At 44.9% G+C, this 22246-nt stretch overlaps 1 protein-coding gene across 4 annotated transcripts in view; it reads left to right on the forward strand.

Moving 5' to 3' along the window:
* The window catches only part of PCGF5 (polycomb group ring finger 5), a 58551-nt gene that overhangs the window by 21618 nt on the left and 14687 nt on the right, over positions 1–22246 (forward strand). For 3 of the 4 annotated variants that reach the window (XM_068105710.2, XM_068105712.2, XM_068105713.2), the window contains exons 2-3: positions 5271–5508; positions 21044–21140. In XM_068105710.2, the coding sequence (XP_067961811.2) occupies positions 5346–5508; positions 21044–21140 (260 nt within the window). In that variant the 5' untranslated portion in view covers positions 5271–5345. Of the gene's footprint in view, positions 1–5008; positions 5063–5270; positions 5509–21043; positions 21141–22246 lie in introns of all 4 variants that reach the window. The other variant, XM_068105711.2, reaches the window with a different exon arrangement.

Genomic DNA, 22246 nt, shown 5'->3' on the forward strand with positions numbered 1-22246 from the left:
GCAATCAACACCAGATCATCTGCATACAACAACTCCCACGGTAAACCCTCCTTTACGTTCTGAGCCAGCACCTCCATCACAGCTACAAATAGTAGTGGACTTAGTACCGACCCCTGATGCACTCCCACCTTCACCTCAAACTCACCACTGTTCCCGTCCTTTGTCCTTACAGCTGTGCGCGCTCTTTTGTACATTGCCATCACTACTCTGATCAACCATTCCTCCACTCCTAACTTCCTCAATGCCCATGTCAATACTTTGCGTGGAACCCGATCGAATGCTTTCTCCAGATCAACAAACCCAAGAAACAACTTCTTCCTCTTCTCCATGTACTTCTCCTGCAACTGCCTCACAATGAAAAGTGCGTCTGTCGTTCCTCTTCCTGGCATAAATCCAAACTGCATTCCGTCGATCTTCACTTTCTTCCTTATCCTCCTCTCCAACACCCTTTCCAATACCTTCATTCCATGCTCCAATAACTTTATCGCTCGGTACGAGCCACACTCCAGAGGGTCACCTTTCCCCTTGTATAGAGGGACGAGGGTACTCAGTTCCCAATTCACTGGAATGCGGCCTTCTTTCACCACCAGATTACAGATCTCTGTCATTCTCTTCACACCCCAACTTCCTGCTGCCTTCAACATATCTCCCACAACTCCCGTCGGCCCTCCCGCTTTTCTACCCTTCATTGCTTTTATCGCTTCCTCAACTTCCTTCTCAGTTATCTTCTCTGCTGGTCCTAAAACTGGGTTACTCTCTATGTTGCCATCCCATTCATTCTCTGTATTCAACAGCATTTCCATATATCTTTTCCATCTTCCTTTAATTCCATCTGGGTCGACAACGATTTGTCCCATTTCATCCTTCAAGCAGCTTAACCCCATCACATCACACCTCTCTTTCGCTATCTGCTTTGCAATCCTGAATACTGCTTTCTGACCCTCTTCCGAATCCAAGCGTTCTCCGAACATTTTCCTACATGCCTCCTGCGCCTTTGCTACCTCTTTCTTTGCAGCCTTCCTGGCTGCCTTATAACTTTCATGCTCTGCTGTTTCTGCTCCCGTACCCTTCGCCTTCTGCCACTCCTTGAACTTCTTCCTCTTCTCGTCAATCCTCTTTCCAACTTCATCATCCCACCACCATGTTTCCGAGTGCCTCGGTGGTCCTTTTGTCCATCCACATACCTCACCAACGGCTCCCAACAGACTAGCTTTCATTGACATCCAACCACTTTCAAGCTCAACCACATCATCCTCGACCCTACTCAGCCTCTCTTTTAATGCCTCCCTTACTGTCACCTCTTTCAACCTCCACACCTTCATTCTCGGTTGGTACTTCACCCGCCGAGCTCTCCTCGCACCTTTCACCCTGACGTCGCAGACAACGAAGTGGTGCTGTGAAACAGCCTCCTCCCCCGGGATCACCTTTGTGTCTCGGAGGTGCCCCCTATCTCGCCTACGCACCATCAGGTAGTCAACGGTTGTCGTCGACCCACCTGACGTGTATGTAACAAGCTTATTATCCTCTTTCTGGAACTGAGTATTACAAATCAACAAATCAGCTCCATCAGCAAACTCCAAAATCCTTTCACCTTCTCCATTTCTCACACCATATCCGTAACCCCCATGAACTCCGTCAAAACCATCCATACTCCTTCCCACATGTCCATTTAGGTCTCCTCCTACCACAACAACTTCCTCATCTTTCACGTTTTCCATCAGCTTCTCTATCGCACACCAGAACTTGTCCTTCTCTTCATCGCTCCGACCAACCTGCGGAGCATATCCCGAGATGACGTTCACCAAGAGCTTTCCAATCATCATTTTCATCATCATCAACCTATCACTCACTCTTGTCACACTCACCACACTGTCTACAAACTCCTCAGAAAACAGGACACCAACACCATTCACGCCCTCCAGGCACCCTTGCCACACAAACTTGTATTTCTGTCCCTGCCTACCCTTCACCATTCTCACACCACTTCCCTTCCATCTCGTCTCTTGCACACAACATATGTCCACTCTTCTTCTGACCAATACTTCCACCACTTCTCCTGATCTCCCTGTCATCGTCCCTACATTCCATGTCCCAAACCTCAGAAACCGATCTCCACTTCGGGCTGTACCCTGCCCACATGTAGTTGTAATTGTCATGGTTCTCTTTTTGAGGCAATGTTTTTTTAAATAACATAATAGTACAATGGTTTGAATGGATAACAATAATAGTACATGGAACCAAAAATGTTTTCAGTGGATGAGAACCACAACAACGGAAGTGACGAATCCGTAACAGTCCCCCACCGGTGTGCACCATAGGGGACTATAGGTTTGCACTCCGTCTGTCAGTCTGTCGGTCCGTCAGTCCGTCATGCAAAGAACAGTTTTCCGGACTTTTTTCTAAACTCTTAATGCTAATGATTTCAAACCTGGTGCATGGTTTCCTCATGATAAGTTACAGATCAAGTTCGATCTTCACGACGTTTCGATCATTTTTGACAAAGTTATGGCACTTTGAACTTTGGGAATTTCCCCAACAGTTTTCCGGACTATAATTTGGAGTGCGGTAAGTCATAATACTGTCTTCTATGACAGTGCTACCCAATGCCGGAAGGGGACATGTATTGCAGCGCAATACTCAGTATACTTGTCCTTTTCCATAATTATTTCAATGACTATAATATATATACTAGTGGGGTCACCCGTGGGAATCCCACAGGCATGGACGTGTGTGACATTTCGACATATTGAGTTAGATGCTGCACCTGCACATTCAGTTTCACAAAATGGTTACTGGCAATTTATCAGATGCACAAATGATGTAATCTACACAATGTATTTACTTCTGAAAACATGTGAATGCATGTGCATGCACACACACATACACATACACACATATACATTATACACACACAAACACACGTACACCCACACACATATATACACACACATACATACACATATACACACACACACACATACACACACACACACATACACACACACATATACACACGTACACCCACACACATATACACACACACACACACACACACACACACACACACACACACACACACACACACACACACACACACGTACACATATGCACACACATACAGTCACGTGAAAAAGTAAGTACACCCCATGTAAAGTTTTGACTTTTTCAACATATTTCAACAAACAGCTATTTGATCTTCATTTCAACAATATTGATAGATAAAGGTGATATAATATAACAAATATCATGAAACATTTACATTTTGTAGTCCATTGTATAATTTAAATAAACATAAATGCAAATTTCGCATGTGGAAAAAGTAAGTACACCCTTGGCTCTAATAGGTGGTATTGCCCCCTTTGGCAGAAACAACCTCAAGTAGGCGTTTCTTATAACTGTCTACCAGTCTCTGACATCGACTGGGAGAAATTTTTGCCCATTCCTCCATGCAGAATTATTTCAGCTGTGCGATGTTTGAGGGGTTTCTTGGATGCACAGCTCGTTTCAAATCCCCCCACAACATCTCAATGGGATTTAGATCCAGGCTTTGAATTGGCCATTCCAGAACCCTCCATTTCTGTCTTTTCAGCCATTCCTTGGTGGGTTTACTGGTATGTTTAGGGTCATTGTCATGTTGAAAGGTCCACCTTCGGTTGAGTTTCAACTTTCCGACAGATGGCCTCACATTATCCTCAAGCACCCTCTGGTACAATGAAGAAGTCATTGTGGATTCTATGATGGTGAGCTGCCCAGGTCCTGATGCAGCAAAGCTGCCCCAAACCATAATATTTCCACCACCATGCTTTACAGTTGGTATCAGGTTCTTGTGGTCAAATGCTGTCGTTGGTTTTCACCAAACATGTCTTCTTGTACTGTGGCCAAATAGCTCTACGTTTGACTCATCTGTCCAGACCACATTGTTCCAGAAGTGCTGGTCTTTGCTTAGGTGTTCATTGGCAAACTTTAGTCTTGCCCTGATGTTCTTTCTGGACAGCAAAGGTTTCCTCCTGGCACACCTCCCATGTAGATCAAATTTGTGCAGCCTCTTTCTAATGGTAGACTCGTGCACTTTGACATCAACAGTGGCAAGAGCTACCTGTAGGTCCTGTGATGACATTCTGGGGTTCTTAGAGACTTCTTTCAGCATCTTGCGGTCTGCTCTCGGGCTGAACTTGCTGGGGCGGCCTGGCCTGAACAAGTTGGCAGTTGCTTGGAATCTTCTCCACTTGTAGATGATCTTCCGGACAGTCGAATGATTGATTTCAAATTGTTTGGAGATCTTTTTTAATCCCTTCCCAGACTCGTAGGCATCTATAGCTTTCTTTCTGAAGGCCTCAGAGAGCTCTTTTGATCTTGGCATGGTGACGCCGCACACTTCAACAACAAAGAGCAAACCAAACTAAATGTCTGAGATTTGAATAAGACAGGTTCCTCCAAGATCCTCTCTAACGATGTTGTAATCATTTGCACCTGAGCTGGTGCACCTGATTCTAATTTTAGTTATTTGAAGAAGTTATAAATGTAGGGGTGTACTTTTTCCACATGTGAAATTTGCATTTATGTTTATTTAAATTATACAATGGACTACAAAATGTAAATGTTTCATGATATTTGTTATTTTATATCACCTTTATCTATCAATATTGTTGAAATGAAGATCAAATAGCTGTATGTTGAAAAAGTCAAAACTTTACATGGGGTGTACTTACTTTTTCACGTGATTGTATATATATGTATGTATGTATACATCCATTGTCCATCCTGTGGTCGTGAAGCTTGTATGCCAGGAATCGCGACAGTGTGGGAGTGTACCTTTAATTGCTGGCATCCCTAGTTTTCGAGGATATTCGGTCCCAGACTCAATGATTTTCGTATCCACAGCTTCTTGTGCCTAAGTTTGAGTTGGAGCTGTGTCGGAATGGCGACCCCATCCAAGATTGTACTCCAAGATTGTACTGAGGGTTGTGGGATTGAGGGAGTAATTTGCACCCCCCCCCACCCAACCCAGATCTTCTCCCAAAGGAGTATGAGATATACGAGGAGGTATATGAGATGTTCTCGGGTGCGGATGTCTGCGATATGTGTCGACCCGTTGCAGCAGTTTGTTGTTGTGGGTTGTGGTAAAGGAGATTGTTCTCTCAGATTGTGTCGGAGCATCATTGATGAGGATTGGGAGGGAATCTCACTGGAAGTTTAATTGTTTTCTTAAACATTGGTGAATACCCTCGGTGCACCCGCCATGACCTGGTAACACGTTCCCTGTCTTGCAGATGGAGCACGACCTTTAAGGGACATCAGATCTTCCGAGCCTTAAGTGGCGCCGCGCCTCTTGCCTTAAACGTTGCATGCCAGGACGGGGCGAGGCCAGGATCCCCGGCCTGGCACCACCGGTCCCCATGGCCACGGGACACCGCACGCGCCTCAGAGATTTCAATCCCTTCATCATGTGCTCATTGTGTCGCGGCTACCTTGTGAAGCCCCTGGCCGTCACCGAGTGTTTGCACACATGTGAGTGAACCCGACTCGGTTGTGTTCCATGACAGGCAGAGATATACCACAAGTTACGTTTGATAGTTTGCTGGATGAAGCCATGTTATGGTCAAATGTCACGACACGGCTTTTGTTATACGATAAACCCTCACTGGTTCCTTGGTGGTTTTTTGTTATACGATAAACCCTCACTGGTTCTTTGGTGGTTTTTTGTTATACGATAAACCCTCACTGGTTCTTTGGTGGTTTTTTGTTATACGATAAACCCTCACTGGTTCTTTGGTGGTTTTTTGTTGTACGATAAACCCTCACTGGTTCTTTGGTGGGTTTTTTCTTGTACGATAAACCCTCACTGGTTCTTTGGTGGTTTTTTGTTATGCGATAAACCCTCACTGGTTCTTTGGTGGGTTTTTTCTTGTACGATAAACCCTCACTGGTTCTTTGGTGGTTTTTTGTTTTACGATAAACCCTTACTGGTTCTTTGGTGGTTTTTTGTTTTATGATAAACCCTCACTGGTTCTTTGGTGGTTTTTTTGTCATACGATAAACACTCACTGGTTCTTTGGTGGTGTTTTGTTATACGATAAACCCTCACTGGTTCTTTAGTGGTTTTTTGTTATACGATAAACCCTCACTGGTTCTTTGGTGGTGTTTTGTTTTACGATAAACCCCTCACTGGTTCTTTGGTGGTTTTTTGTTGTACGATAAACCCTCACTGGTTCTTTGGTGGTTTTTTGTTATACGATAAACCCTCACTGGTTCTTTGGTGGTGTTTTGTTATACGATAAACCCTCACTGGTTCTTTGGTGGTTTTTTGTTATACGATAAACCCTCACTGGTTCTTTGGCGGTGTTTTATTATACGATAAACCCTCACTGGTTCTTTGGTGGTTTTTTGTTGTACGATAAACCCTCACTGGTTCTTTGGTGGTTTTTTGTTATACGATAAACCCTCACTGGTTCTTTGATTGTTTTTTTTTGTTATACGATAAACCCTCACTGGTTCTTTGGTGGTTTTTTGTTATACGATAAACCCTCACTGGTTCTTTGGTGGTTTTTTGTTATACGATAAACCCTCACTGGTTCTTTAATTGTTTTTGTTTGTTATACGATAAACCCTCACTGGTTCTTTGGTGGTTTTTTGTTATTCGATAAACCCTCACTGGTTCTTTGGTGGTTTTTTGTTATACGATAAACCCTCACTGGTTCTTTGGTTGTTTTTTGTTATACGATAAACCCTCACTGGTTCTTTGGTGGTTTTTTTGTTGTGCGATAAACCCTCACTGGTTCTTTGGTGGTTTTTTGTTATACGATAAACCCTCACTGGTTCTTTGGTGGTTTATTGTTATACGATAAACCCTCACTGGTTCTTTGGTGGTTTTTTGTTATACGTTAAACCCTCACTTGTTCTTTGGTGGTTTTTTATTATACGATAAACCCTCACTGGTTCTTTGGTGGTTTTTTGTTATACGATAAACCCTCACTGGTTCTTTGGTGGTTTTTTGTTATACGATAAACCCTCACTGGTTCTTTGATTGTTTGTTTTTGTTATACGATAAACCCTTACTGGTTCTTTGCTGGTTACCTTCGCAAAAGCGGAAGGTTATGTTTTGATCGCTGTGTATTTATTTGTATGTCTGTGTGTGTGTGTGTGTGTGTATGTTATTCGCATAACTCAAAAAGTATTCAACCGAATTGCATGAAATTTGGTGGGATGATTGGTTATTATACGGGACACATTTGATTAGATTTTGGGAGCAATCGGGTCAAAGGTCAAGGTCAAGGTCACGAAAAGGTCAAAATCGTATTTTTATTTGTCATAACTCGGTCAATTCTTATCCGATTTGCATGAAATCAGCACCAAACTGTTCACTGTTCTGTTCCCTACACTCCCATGCCAAGTACAGAACAGTAGCTGCGGCGAAGGTATGCGCTCTACCGAGTGCCCGTTCTAGTTTTTTGTTATATGATAAACCCTCACTGGTTCTTTGGTGGTTTTTTGTTATATGATAAACCCTCACTGGTTCTTTGATGGTTTTTTGTTATATGATAAACCCTCACTTGTTCTTTGGTGGTTTTTTTGTCATACGATAAACACTCACTGGTTCTTTGGTGGTGTTTTGTTATACGATAAACCCTCACTGGTTCTTTGGTGGTTTTTTGTTATACGATAAACCCTTACTGGTTCTTTGGTGGTTTTTTGTTATATGATAAACCCTTCCTGGTTGTTTGGTGGTTTTTTGTTATACGATAAACCCCTCACTGGTTCTTTGGTGGTGTTTTGTTATATGATAAACCCTCACTGGTTCTTTGGTGGTGTTTTGTTATACGATAAACCCTCACTGGTTCTTTGGTGGTGTTTTGTTATACGATAAACCCCTCACTGGTTCTTTGGTGGTGTTTTGTTATATGATAAACCCTCACTGGTTCTTTGGTGGTGTTTTGTTATACGATAAACCCTCACTGGTTCTTTGGTGGTGTTTTGTTATACGATAAACCCCTCACTGGTTCTTTGGTGGTGTTTTGTTATATGATAAACCCTCACTGGTTCTTTGGTGGTGTTTTGTTATACGATAAACCCTCACTGGTTCTTTGGTGGTGTTTTGTTATACGATAAACCCCTCACTGGTTCTTTGGTGGTGTTTTGTTATATGATAAACCCTCACTGGTTCTTTGGTGGTGTTTTGTTATACGATAAACCCTCACTGGTTCTTTGGTGGTTTTTTGTTATACGATAAACCCTCACTGGTTCTTTGGTGGTGTTTTGTTATATGATAAACCCTCACTGGTTCTTTGGTGGTTTTTTGTTATACGATAAACCCTCACTGGTTCTTTGGTGGTGTTTTGTTATATGATAAACCCTCACTGGTTCTTTGGTGGTTTTTTGTTATACGATAAACCCTCACTGGTTCTTTGGTGGTTTTTTGTTATGCGATAAACCCTCACTGGTTCTTTGGTGGTGTTTTGTTATATGATAAACCCTCACTGGTTCTTTGGTGGTGTTTTGTTATATGATAAACCCTTACTGGTTCTTTGGTGGTTTTTTGTTATACGATAAACCCTCACTGGTTGTTTGGTGGTTTTTTGTTATACGATAAACCCTCACTGGTTCTTTGGTGGTGTTTTGTTATATGATAAACCCTCACTGGTTCTTTGGTGGTGTTTTGTTATATGATAAACCCTCACTGGTTCTTTGGTGGTTTTTTGTTATACGATAAACCCTCACTGGTTCTTTGGTGGTTTTTTGTTATACGATAAACCCTCGCTGGTTCTTTGGTGGTTTTTTGTTATACGATAAACCCTCGCTGGTTCTTTGGTGGTTTTTTGTTATACGATAAACCCTCACTGGTTCTTTGGTGGTGTTTTGTTATATGATAAACCCTCACTGGTTCTTTGGTGGTGTTTTGTTATATGATAAACCCTCGCTGGTTCTTTGGTGGTTTTTTGTTATACGATAAACCCTCACTGGTTCTTTGGTGGTTTTTTGTTATATGATAAACCCTCACTGGTTCTTTGGTGGTTTTTTGTTATATGATAAACCCTCACTGGTTCTTTGGTGGTTTTTTGTTATACGATAAACCCTCACTGGTTCTTTGGTGGTTTTTCGCCATTTTGCGATTTACACCTTTTTGACCTCCTGACCATTCGTCCATTTTTCCTTTTTAATCGCTATGGTGGTTCACTCAACAGCTGACACCTTTGATTTTGTTTCCATTGAAAATCAGTGGCTGAGATGATGATGATGATGATGATGATGATGATGATGATGTGGATGTTGTAAATATTAATTTGGTTCTAAGGATTTTTTTTTAGTCTGTGCTTCATGTTGGCGATGAGCTAGACCATCAAAATTTGGTCCACGGTACCATCCGGGGGGAGTAATGCTATCATGATCTTAGCAAGGTATATGCCCCTCGATATTTAAAATGTATGATAGCCTTATATAACTCTCGGCCTTCTCTATGTAAGCAACCTTTATCCAACCCAACCCTACGGTGTGGAAAACCACAGTTTGGGGACCTAAAATCCCATTGGCCAATTTTCAAATCGGTTTCAGTTGTCAATAAGCACCCTAAAATATGAACTTTTAAACGTCTTTTATTACATAAAATAAATCTGTTATCTTCTGCGTATAAATAAAGGGTTTTATTTCAATATCAAGGGTGACCGTCAACAGTTTGTTACAGACCAACACTAAACTAGGACGCAACTTCAAACATGCATACGGACATGTAAACGTACATTTTCTAGTCAGGGTTTCTTCTAATCTGTCGATGTTATCCCATGGCAAGTTTGTGAACACGTATGGCTGGATACCTAGCTACCTGGGATAACGGGCCGTTTGGATGTGACTGCTGCGAGTTTCTCAAGGCGGAGGGCAGTATCATCCCCTTGTAATTGTGAATATGGTACGCCATGTCCTAATCGGTTCAATGTGCGGATCGGCTCTGCGTTGCCCGTGAGGGTTCTAACCTTGTACGGGCGCAAACCATGTTTAGGGGCCTCGTGCTTTCCATCACTGATGGCATATGGGATATCTTGACAATGATTCCATGAGTTTGAACATTCTCCTGGATGGGAACTTAATTGCTGGGACGTTTTTCAGAGGCCCAAGCATAAATCCAGGAAGGTGTTCGGGTATCCGGTGAACAAATCCTTGCCAACATCACTGGATGATAAGGTGATGGTGTTAGCCGTTTATCGTTGTTTAGCTCACCTGTACTTTAGTCCGGTGAGCTTAGGCGATTGAGTAGTGTCCGTAGGTAAATGAGTAAGTGAGCGAGTCCATAAACACTTCAGTCATTATCACGTGAACCAAACATACGATGTTGGTGAAACTCGGCCATAAGCTGCATATTTGATGACGAACGAAGGTGTATTGACCGCATCAAAATCTGCACCCATTGAAGGGGGTCTACAGGGGAAGGGGGGGGGGGGGGGTTGACCCCTAAAATAGGTATTTGCTCTCTTCTCTGAAACTACATATACAATTTTGATGAAACTTGGCTATATGCTTCATATCTGATGACTAACGAAGGTGTATTGAACCCATCAAAATCTGCGCACAATAAGGGGCAGGGGTATATATGGGGTGGGAGGAGTTTGTCCCCCCCCCCCCCCCCCAAATACGTATTTGCTCTCTTCTCCAAATGTATAAACAGGATTTTTTATGAAACCTGGCTATATGCTTCATATCTGATGACGAACAAAGGTGTATTGACCACATCAAAATCTACGCTCATTAAGGGGGTCTACGGAGGGTTTTTTGACCTCCCAAATAGGAATGTTTTGTCTTCTCTGAAACTACATACACGATTTCAATGAAACGTGATCACAACCTTCATCATGCATGATGTACCAAGGTTTGTTCACAGCATTAAGAATATTGGGGTCTGTGGAGGGGTGCGGGGGGGCTGAGTGACTGTTGCTCCTGATCCAGGTGAGCTTCAGGACCGGCGGTCCTATTTTTATTTCAGACACCAATCAGGAAAGATGCTGCTTGATCAATTACTTTTAACTTTGCTATGGACTTATTTCTTCAAACTCAACTTGTCCCTTAGCTTCGGTACATTCAATAACGGCCTCTTGCAGATTAATATTGTCAGGCACAAGAAGAAGATTCCCTTTCATGTTGGGAAAAATATGAAGACTCCGCCAATTCCAATTCCAGCTTCTGGCGACGATGCTTCTTTGTTCCTTCCATGAAGGCATGCGCTCCTTTGGATTTCTTAAGTGCTTCCAACTTTTCTGTTAGTTTTGCCATTTTAACAATTGTTTTGTTCACAGTGACGTCATCACACATGTACCGGAGCAGTTCTTCGTACGATTCTTCCTTCAAGACATCGTAGGCTTCGAGCTCCTGATCACTTCCTGTCTTCATGTCGTCGATGTCTATCATCTGTGGGTCTTGTGTAATTTCTATAGCAAGAACAACGATGGTGTGCTTCTGCAGCGACTATGTCCTTGCTGGTGACGGATAAGATTTTTGAATCGGACATTCTTGCGGCTTTTTTGCACCCCTCAGCTCTTCCGCTTTGACTAATGTCCCACGTGTACTTGTTCCTTTATGTCGCTTCACTTTTCCGCAGAATATGCATTCTTGTCCGTACGTTCGTGATTCGGATGATGTCCTCCTGCTCGGCCGCCACGTGCCTTTCTTTGCGTTTGCGCCTCCAGATCTCTTTTCGTGGTGAATATGCTTCGGCATTTTCTGTGAGACAACACTCGGAGTTTCTTCGTCTGTGACGGACTTGGGAATGCGCACAATAGGAGCACGATTTCTGATTTTTGCAGCTTCCAACAAGGTTTTCCAAGAGGGAACATTTTGTGGACTTGTTAAACTGTCATCCTGGTCTACGTGAAGCGGTTCCTTATGGATAATACATTGTCTGTCACCACCACCGGAAATGAAAACGATCAAATTACCATGGTTACTAAAGACCGACATTACCGCAAAACAATTGACCAATCCGTGAGTGTAACGTCACAATTGGAATCTGTAACGTTTTGGAATTTTCTCCGACGACATCAATGTGATTTGTTTGCCGGACGTAGTTACAGTAACATATCTATCATCATCCTATGGATTGGTCAATAGTTCCATTGTCATTTTCAACAACATTATGTCAACCGACGAAGACAATTTATTATTATTGGTGTTGAAAATGAATAGAGACAGGTGTATGTACAGCATAATGGGTGTAAGACAGGTACGTACGCATTTTTTAAGTTGCGTACTCGTTTTGTGTTGTTCTGTAACAAACTGTTGACGTTGGCCCTTGATATTGAAATAAAACACCATTTTTTACAGAACAGATGTATTTTCAGCAATAAAAGACACAACTTCATATTTATAGGGTGCTTGCGGGTAACTAAAGCAGATTTGAAAATTGACCAATGGGATTTTAGGGTCGCAATCTGCGGTTTTCCACACTTTAGGCTTGGATAACGGTGGCTACCATAGAGAAGGCCAAGAGTTATAGAATGCTGTCATATATTTTCAATATCTAGGGCCATTTACCTTGCCAAAATCGTACATAGCATTACTCCGCCCAGATGGTACCGACCACCCATCCTGGCTCGTAGCCTGATGCCAGTTGTCGGATATTGGTGGGTAAGTCTCATGCTGGAAGAGTTGGGATCTGCAGCAGGGATGAAGTCTGAGAGGGGGTAGTAACCGTCGGCATGCGCTGGAGGAAGTGGAAGGGGGAAAGAACAGAAGGTTTACACCTCAAATCAGATGGAAGGTGTATGGGCAGCACCTGATTTAGGGAAGGACTAACGGGACGTTTGTCCAGGGCTCAAGCTCCAGGGGACCCACAAAAAACATACGATACATTAATTTATTTATTAAGTTAGTATTATTTATCCCTTGTTTTCTCAAAGTCAGCAGAGCCAGGTAAGTGCCCAGGTATATGGCAACATCTGCTGTGTAAGGCTGGCAATTGGACTTTCCCATTCAGTTTTTGATAAATTTGTGTTAACGTTCCGTCAAAATCACTTCATCAATTTGATATCACTTTATTAAGCTCTAAATAAAAAAATTTAAAAACCACCTTTAGAGGCCATTTTTCCCCGCAAAGCGGGGGTTGGCCTTTTTCGGGAACCATGGTTGTTGTTTTTTCGGTCCCCTATTTGAAGCAATGTTTTACGGCCGGATGCCCTTCCTGACGCCAACCCTTTTTGCTGCCTTTTTTTTTTTTTTTTTTTTTTTTTTTAAATACTGAATCGAGGCTCGTGAAAGAGCTAAACTCGTGTACGACGGTGCCTTTAACGACAAACAGGGAATTACCAGTGAACTGGTACTCAATTAGCCGACCTCGGAAGGATGACAGGCTGAGTCAACCCCCCTGGCGTTAATTCAGCGATCGACCGGGATTCGAACCCAGGATCCTTGGATCCTAACTCCTCAGTCACATTTGCTCTACGGCTAGGATACGGCGGCCGTACCCCCCTAAATTGATAGAAACGTGCGGCGGCCGCAGAGTTTCTGAGGTGGCCTCAGGGTGGCCCTAGGGCGTATGGCTATCTTTTACAAGCCGTAGGGGTCGCCGTGGAATTATAGCGCGGAGTTATAACTTTTTTCATTTCTAGGTTGGCCGTAGCAATTCGACAAGCCGTAGCCATGACGATGTGAGATATGATATACATATGAAACAGAACTGGTATATATATCCACTCGTTACCGTCCGTCTGGCCGCACGTTCGCCTTAGGGCCCCCCTGCGGTCGCCTTGCGGGCACCTTGAGGCTACCTTGCGTCTGCCTTGAAAATTATATGGCCGCCGCAGGGACGCCCTAAGGTCACCGTGCGACATCAAATCAAAGACCGTACGGCACCCCCACGTTTTCGGTCTCCACAATTTCTAAATACCCCGTGCGGCTACCCGAAAAATAAAAACATATGTGACTGCAACATTGTGTGACCGTGGAAATACTGCGGCCGCCCTATAATTGCTAGTGGCCGTAGATTTTTTAGACCCTTCGGCCGCCGAGCCAAATGTGACTGAAGCATAAGCCGGCACCCTAGCCACTAGCCCAACACCAGGGATTTAAAATCTAAATGATCATTTAAAATCTCTTTATAATCGAATTAGTCGAGAACAATAAAAGTTTATAATTGAAGACTGCTGGACTTCCTCGTTGGTGCACCTGACCTTTCGACGAGAATTCACTCGCCTTGGTCACGGCAGATTTTGAAGTGAAGAAGAAGATCCTCTCGAATCGTCATGTTACCTCCACTGTTGGAAGGGTGAGTTGGTCTGTCGACCAATCCGGGGGTCACGTGACGGTTGCAGAGGGCATGGGAGACATGTCGTACTTGTCGCCTTGTCCCATGTACGAGACAGATGAAATGGCAAACCTCCATATTTGTTGAGGGACGGTGAGTCAACTCTTCCCGAAAGGATTTACACCTCGTGCAAACCACCTTTCTGTGTCTAAGATGGCCACTTGACCATGCAGGTTCAGGTGCGTATACACCGCAGAGTTCAAAGCCCCTTCATGAGCTGGACCACAATGTTGGTTCATTCAGGCCTGAAGAGTTATCCGAGTTTCTCCCATGTAGGTCTCGGTGTACGATGGGTCTCCACATCCGATGCCAACACCAAGCTACGTTTCCGGTCATGCCGGATCTTATCCTTAACATGAACTACCTGGCTGCGCAGAATTCTGTGCCATTCATATGATGCGACGATGCCAAACTTGGACAAGGATCTTCTTACTTTCCTCGGCCCCTCTCCCCCCAGCTCCCCTTCCCCACCTTCTCATCCCCTGATGTCCCGGAAAAGTCGGGCATCTCTCCCTGTAGCGATTCACATTACAACTCATTTGTCAGGAAGTTTCTGCCCTTCTGTGCACTTGTCCTTCAGATTCGGATGGATCTTTTCCAGCAGAAATGCCTTGCTTCGCTGAATGTGTTGTGGGTAAGAAGAGCACAGCTTCTCACCTCCTCCACCTCATTTTAAATCCCCCTGTGGTTTCCACATTCACAAATGTTCAAATCACGGTATAATTTACTGCAGTAACTTAGGTACCGAGTTGCATTGCAAACTCTTGTTAAACGCTGAAGCCCTTTCATTATTTGGCTTTGTCTGTCTGTCGAAAAACAAAATGAAGAAGAGGAAGAACCTTACTACCCCACCGTGTTTAATTCTAAAGGGTAATTCTAGTGGGTCCTAAAGGATAATTTTATTGGGTTCTAAAGGGTAATTCTAATGAGTTCTAAACGGTAATTCTAATGGGTTCTAAAGGGTTATTCTAAAGAGTTCTAAAGGGTTCTATACTGTAATTATAATGGGTTCTAAAGAGTTCTAAAGAGTAATTCTAATAGGTTCTAAAGGGTAATTCTAATGGGTTCTAAAGGGTAATTCTAAAGGGTTCTAAACGGTAATTCTAAAGGGTTCTATACAGTAATTCTAAAGGGTTCTATACAGTAATTCTAAAGGGTTCTACAGGGTAATTCTAAAGGGTTCTACAGGGGTAATTCTAATGGGTTCCAAAGGGTAATTCTAAAAGGTTCTATATGGTAATTCTAATGGGTTCTAAAGGGTAATTCTAAAGGGTTCTAAACGGTAATTCTAAACGGTTCTACAGGGTAATTGTCCCCCGTCGCACCGCGGAGCGAAAGGGGGACTATGGTTTTCCCCTCCGTCCGTGCATGCGTGCGTAAGTGAAGGACCACATTCGAATTTGGTGTGTGGGTGCAACCCACGTCAAAATCCAAGATGGCCGCCGCCATGTATGTCTGATGCCATGTATGTCTGAACCTTGTGAGCGGAATATCTTGAAAAATAAGCGAAGTACCAACTTATAATCTGGTGTTTCGTTGTATCTCGGCATAAGGAAAAACGCTATTGAAAATTTGGTCGCCACGTCAAAATCCAAGATGGCCGCCGCCATGTATGTCTGATGCCATGTATGTCTGAACCTTGTGAGCGGATTATCTTGAAAAATAAGCGAAGTACCAACTTCTAATCTGGTGTGTGGGTGTATCTCAGCATAAGGAAGAACGCTATTGAAAATTGGGTCGCCACGTCAAAATCCAAGATGGCCGCCTCCATGTATGTCTGAACCTTGTAAGCGAAATATCATGTCATAGCATGTTTTCTGCGTCTTCCACTTTGTCAACTCGCATCACTTCCCCGACGGGGGGCCTAGGCGTAACGTTTGTTCTAAAGGGTTCTACAGGGTAATTTTAAAGGGTTCTACAGGGTAATTCTAAAAGGTTCTATATGGTAATTCTAATGGGTTCTAAAGGGTAATTCTAAAGGGTTATAAACGGTAATTCTAAAGTTCTAAAGGGTTCTACAGGGTAATTGTAATGGGTTCTGAAGTGTTCTAAAGGAGTTTTTTGTTTACAAAGTCGAGGGCCATGTAAGAGCTAACACAAAACATATAATAAAGGGAGTGGGAGAAAGGGGTGGGGACAGAGGGAAGTACAATAACAGCAGAGAACATGGACATTGGGAGATCTGTGGAAGGGAGAGGGCTGGAGCGGGGCACACAGGATAAACAAGATGGACACTACAGGGGATTTCAGGAAAGAAAACGGAATTTGAAAGAGTTGGATTTGGGTTGAGTTGACGGGGGTAGAAAAGGTCAAGGTTTTGGATGGAGGAAGATAAGAGATGGTGGTGAACAGCTGTTTTAAAGACCTGGAGGGAGGAGTGGGATTGAAGAGAGTGAGGGAGTTTGTTCCAGAGGCGGGAGAAAAGAGGAATGAAAGAGTGAAGGAGAGCAGAGAGTCTTGATTTTGGCAATTTCACCAGAAGAGGATTTAGTTGCTGGCAGATGTTGTGCGACCTGTAGGAATATTTGGGGGACAGAGCACAGATAGAGCTGGGGGAGCAAGGCTAGAGAGGAATCGGTAGAAGACAGAAAGTCCACCAAACTGCCTGCGGTGAGAGAGTGAAAGGCCCTCAGAATCAGCTTCATCGCGGGAGATTCCAATGATTCTGAAAGCTTTGGATTCAACTGCGTGAAGCCGAGCTAGGTGTGAGGCAGGAGCACCGGCCCAGAGGGGAGAGCAGTATTCCATCGAGCTGCGGATGAAAGCCTTGTATGTGGTGAGGAGCTCAGGTGTGCCAAGGAAGGACTTCACACGATGGAGGATTCCCAGACGGCGACTTGATTTGGAGGCCAGCTTGGAAATGTGGTTTTCCCAGCAAAGATCATGGCAGATAGTGAGACCCAAAAGCTTGAGTGACAGAACTTCTTCAAGAGGATTATTCAGAAAGTGGATGGGAGGGTTGTCCAGACGGTCTTTGCGGAGAGACATAGTGAGAGTGTGAGATTTGTCAGGATTGAACGACATGTTCCACTTGTTTGACCAGTCTGATTTTGTCCAGGTCTGCAGAGAATGTGGAGGCTGCAGACGGCAGATCTGAGGGTTGAGATATGGGGCAGCAGATAGTGGAGACGTCAGCAAAGAGATACAGAGGATCTTTCAGTCAGAGAGATCATTGATGAAGACCAGAAATAGCACAGAGCCCAGAACACTGCCTTGGTGGACTCCAGCCTGAACAGAAAGGGGGAGATGAGAGAATTCCATTTTGAGACACGTTGACTACGACCAGAGAGGAAGTCCGCCAGCCATGCTTGGAGATTTCCAGGGATACCATAGGAGGAGAGTTTGGTGAGCAGAGCGGGGTGCCAGACCGTATCGAAGGCATGTGATATGTCGAGGGAGACAGCTCTGATTTCCTGTTTGGCATTGAGGACCTCCATCCATTGTTGAGACAGGAGAAGCAGCATGTCCAGAGTAGAGTGACCTGGTCTGAATCCAAATTGATGATCAGAGATCAAGCCATTGGAGAAGAGGAAGGATTTGATATCCGAAGCAATGATGGATTCCATAACTTTGCTGATAATTGGGAGAAGGCTGATTGGTCTGCAGTGCAATGATCTGTTTTTGCACCTTTTTTGTGTAAAGCGGTGATGTTGGCTGATTTCCAAGCTGATGGCAGATGACCTTGAGCAAAAGAGAGGGTGAAGAGAACAGAGAGAGGGTGAGATGTTTTTTTTTTGTTTTGTTTTGTTTTTTGTATACAAGATCGAGGCTCGTGAAAGAGCTAACATTAATCACACAAAAAGACAAACCGACACACAAAACACAAAAAACAAGGGGTGCGGCAGACAAGATGGGGAGAGAGGGGGAAGGACACAAAAGAGAGGGGGAAGAGGGGGAAGGACACAAACACAACATTTGAGAGCAGGGACATCGGGAGGACTTGGGGGGAGGTGGGAGAGGATTAAAACATATGAACACTGCAAGGACTCTGGGGTGAATTACCGGGGGTAGAAAAGATCAAGGTTTTCGATGGGGGAAGATAAGAGATGGTGGTGAACAGCTGTTTTAAAGACCTGGAGGGAGGAGTGGGATTGAAGGGAGTGGGGGAGTTTGTTCCAGAGGCGGGAGAAAAGGGGAATGAAAGAGTGAAGGTGAGCAGAGAGCCTAGACTTTGGCAGTTTAACCATAAGAGGGTTGCAGGCAGATCTTGTGCGACCTGAAGGAATATTGGGGGGACAGAGCACAGAGAGAGCTGGGGGAGCAAGGCTGGAGAGGAGTCGGTAGAAGACAGAAAGACCACCAACCTGCCTGCGGTGAGTGAGTGAAAGGCCCTCGGCGTTGACTACATCGCAGGAGATTCCAATGATTCTGAAAGCTTTGGCCTCAACAGCGTGAAGCCGAGCAAGGTGTGAGGCAGGAGCACCAGCCCAGAGGGGGGAACAGTATTCCATTGAGCTGCGGATGAAAGCCTTGTATGTGGTGAGGAGCTCAGGTGTGCCAAGGAAGGACTTCGCACGACGGAGGATGCCCAGTCGGCGACTGGCTTTGGAGGCCAGCTTGGAAATGTGGTTTTCCCAAGAAAGATCATGGCAGATAGTGAGACCCAAAAGCTTGAGCGACAGAACTTCTTGGAGAGGATTGTTGAGAAAGTAGATGGGAGGGTTGTCCAGTCGGTCCTTTCGGAGAGACATTGTAAGAGTGTGAAATTTGTCAGGATTGAAAGACATGTTCCACTTGTTTGACCAGTCTGTGATTTTGTCCAGGTCTGCAGAGAGTGAGGAGGCTGCAGACTGCCGATCTGAGGGATGAGGAATGGAGCGACAGAGAGTAGAGTCGTCAGGAAAGAGATAGAGAGGATTTTCAAGAGAGTCAGAGAGATCATTGGTGAAGACCAGAAAAAGCACAGGGCCCAGAACACTACCTTGGGGAACTCCAGCCTGAACAGGAAGAGGAGATGAGAGAAACCCATTCAGGGCCACACGTTGACTACGACCAGAGAGGAAGTCCGCCAGCCATGCGTGGAGATTTCCATGGATACCAAAGGAGGAGAGTTTGGAGAGCAGAGCAGGGTGCCAGACCGTATCGAAGGCACGTGAAATGTCAAGGGAGACAGCTCTAATTTCCTGTTTGGCGTTGAGGACCTCCATCCATTGTTGAGAAAGCAGAAGCAGCATGTCCAGAGTAGAGTGACCAGGTCTGAAACCAAATTGATGATCAGAGATCAAGCCATTGGAGAAGAGGAAAGATTTAATATCTGAAGCAATGATGGATTCCATGACTTTGCTGATAATTGGGAGAAGGCTGATTGGTCTGTAGTTGCTGGGATCTGTTTTTGCACCTTTTTTGTGCAAAGCGGTGATGTTGGCTGATTTCCAAGCAGATGGCAGATGACCTTGAGCAAAAGAGAGGGTGAAGAGAACAGAAAGAGGGAGTGAAAGAGCAGAAGAACATGATTTTAGGACCCGTGGGCTGATGCCGTCAGGACCAGTTGCAGAATCAGAGTCGAGGGTTGACAGAAACTTTTCCACCTTGTCAGGAGGAAAGGACACAGAGTCCAGGAGCAGCTGGGTACGACTGGGTACGGTGGGTACAGAGAGGGATGGGTTTGGGACACAAGATTTAGAGGCAAACACAGAGTTGAGGCATTCAGCTTTTTCACGTGCGGAGTCAGCCGTTAAGCCGTTTGAGGTGAGGGAGGGGATGGAGGGGGAACAAACACCAGAAACAGATTTGACCAGACGCCACCAGGATTTGGAAGAGGGAGACAGATAAGAGAGTTCGGTCTTGAGAATGGTGAGATATTGTTTCCTGGCTCTCCTGAGGGTGGACACACACTTGTTTCGGGCTTTGTGAAAGGAAATGAGATTTCCTTCCGTTGGATTTGCTTTCCAGGAGACGAACGCAAGTTGTTTCAGGGCAACAGTCTCACCACAAGATTCCGTGTACCATGGACGGGAGGAAGGGTATGACAACTGAAGACGAGATGGTATTGAAAAATGTTGAAAGATGAAAGATGAAAGTGTTGTTGCAGATAGAGCGGCAGAGCAGGATTTTAGGACCCGTGGGCTGATTTAGGACCCGTCTGGTCCAGTTGCAGAATCAGAGTCGAGGTTTGACAGAAACTTAACCACCTTGTCTGGAGAGGAGGACAAAATTCTAATTCTAATGGGTTTTGTTCGTTTCTCGGCTTTGCCTGTTTCATATTAAAAATGCCAAACTGAACTGCTTCCTTTGGACACGGGTGTGATTTTTAAGTAGTATTGGAAATTGTGGTTGCTGGGGTTTTAATGCAGGTCGGTGACTAAATAAATTAGTTTTGGAATCGGCTATTATAATCAGTCAATGAAAAAAGTGTTTTTCTTTTTAAAACTGAAGAAAAATTGAAAGTGTTGTTGCAGAATGTTTATTATGTAACACTAATGCAGTTCAGCTGTGGCCCCACCTACCCCCACCCCCCACCCCTCCGTCCTTCCCACTATGTTTCAAGGTTGGTGGGAGGATTCCAGAAAGCTACTACCTTAACGTCCCAGGGGCTGTTAAACTTGAATCTGGCTCTGGGTGGGCGTTCAGAGAAAGGGGGAGCCTGTGCATATGTGGGGAGGAGGGGTGGGGGGGGGGGGCGGTAGTGGAGGTGTGGGGTTTACAATAAATATCGAGGTAGGTGAATGTATAAGGGGAGTTGTGGGATTGGGGGAGATCACGTCCCATGATTTAAGGTCCAATTGTAATAAAGTTGCTTTGTCTCACCCCCTGCTGTGCGATTAGTTTGCAAGAGTTGTATCGTCCAGCATTTTGAAGAAAGTAACGAATGTCCACGATGTGGCATCCAGGTGCATGAGACAAACCCTCTGGAGATGTTAAGGTAACACACACATGGACATATGTCAATGGGACACACACACACACACACACACACTTAGTTATAAGAATTGGTAATTTATTAAAATGACAGATTTCAATCTGTATTTCGGCACTTATTTAGTCTTAGATCCGATCCTCAAACCCAAACCCAGATTTTGATCCCAAAACCAGATTTTGATTATATACCTCAACGAGCATAGTTACCCGGAATTTCCAGGAAATGCGGGGAATTTCCAGGAAATGCAGCGTTACTCTGTGGTAGGAATATTATAGGGGGGGGAGGCGGGGGAGGGGGAAGAGGAAAGAGAGCAGGGGTGGTTGGAGGGTAGGGAGGGGAGAGGAATGGATGGCAGCATGAGCAGAGGAGAAGGGAAGGCAGCGTGAGCGGAGGAGAAGGGAAGGCAGCGTGAGCGGAGGAGAAGGGAAGGCAGCGTGAGCGGAGGAGAAGGGAAAGTAGCGTGAGCGGAGGAGAATGGAAGGCAGCGTGAGCGGAGGAGAAGGGAAGGCAGCATAAGCGGAGGAGAATGGAAGGCAGCATGAGTGGAGAATGGAAGGCAGCATGAGCGGAGGAGAATGGAAGGCAGCGTGAGCGGAGGAGAAGGGAAAGCAGCATGAGCGGAGGAGAAGGGAAGGCAGCGTGAGCGGAGGAGAAGGGAAGGCAGCGTGAGCGGAGGAGAAGGGAAGGCAGCGTGAGCGGAGGAGAAGGGAAGGCAGCGTGAGCGGAGGAGAATGGAAGGCAGCGTGAGCGGAGGAGAAGGGAAAGCAGCGTGAGCGGAGGAGAAGGGAAAGCAGCGTGAGCGGAGGAGAATGGAAGGCAGCATGAGCAGAGGAGAAGGGATGGCAGCATGAGCAGAGGAGAAGGGATGGCAGCATGATGGGAGGGGAAGTGAAGGTAGTGTGAGGATAGGGGAGGGGAAGTGAAGGCAGCGTGAGGAGAGGGTAGGGGAAGGTAGTGTGAGGATAGGGGAAGGGAAGTGAAGGCAGCGTGAGCAGAGGAGAAGGGATCAGGAAGCGGAAGGTTTAGCAAGAAACATGAACAGGAAGGGAACAAACAGGATAGCAAAGTACCCATCGTTTTCAAACAGCACGCACTATGTTAAGAGATTA

Source organism: Myxine glutinosa, chromosome 2, assembly GCF_964187855.1.
Source record: "Myxine glutinosa chromosome 2, kmMyxGlut1.1, whole genome shotgun sequence".
In the NCBI taxonomy this organism is placed as follows: domain Eukaryota; kingdom Metazoa; phylum Chordata; class Myxini; order Myxiniformes; family Myxinidae; genus Myxine; species Myxine glutinosa.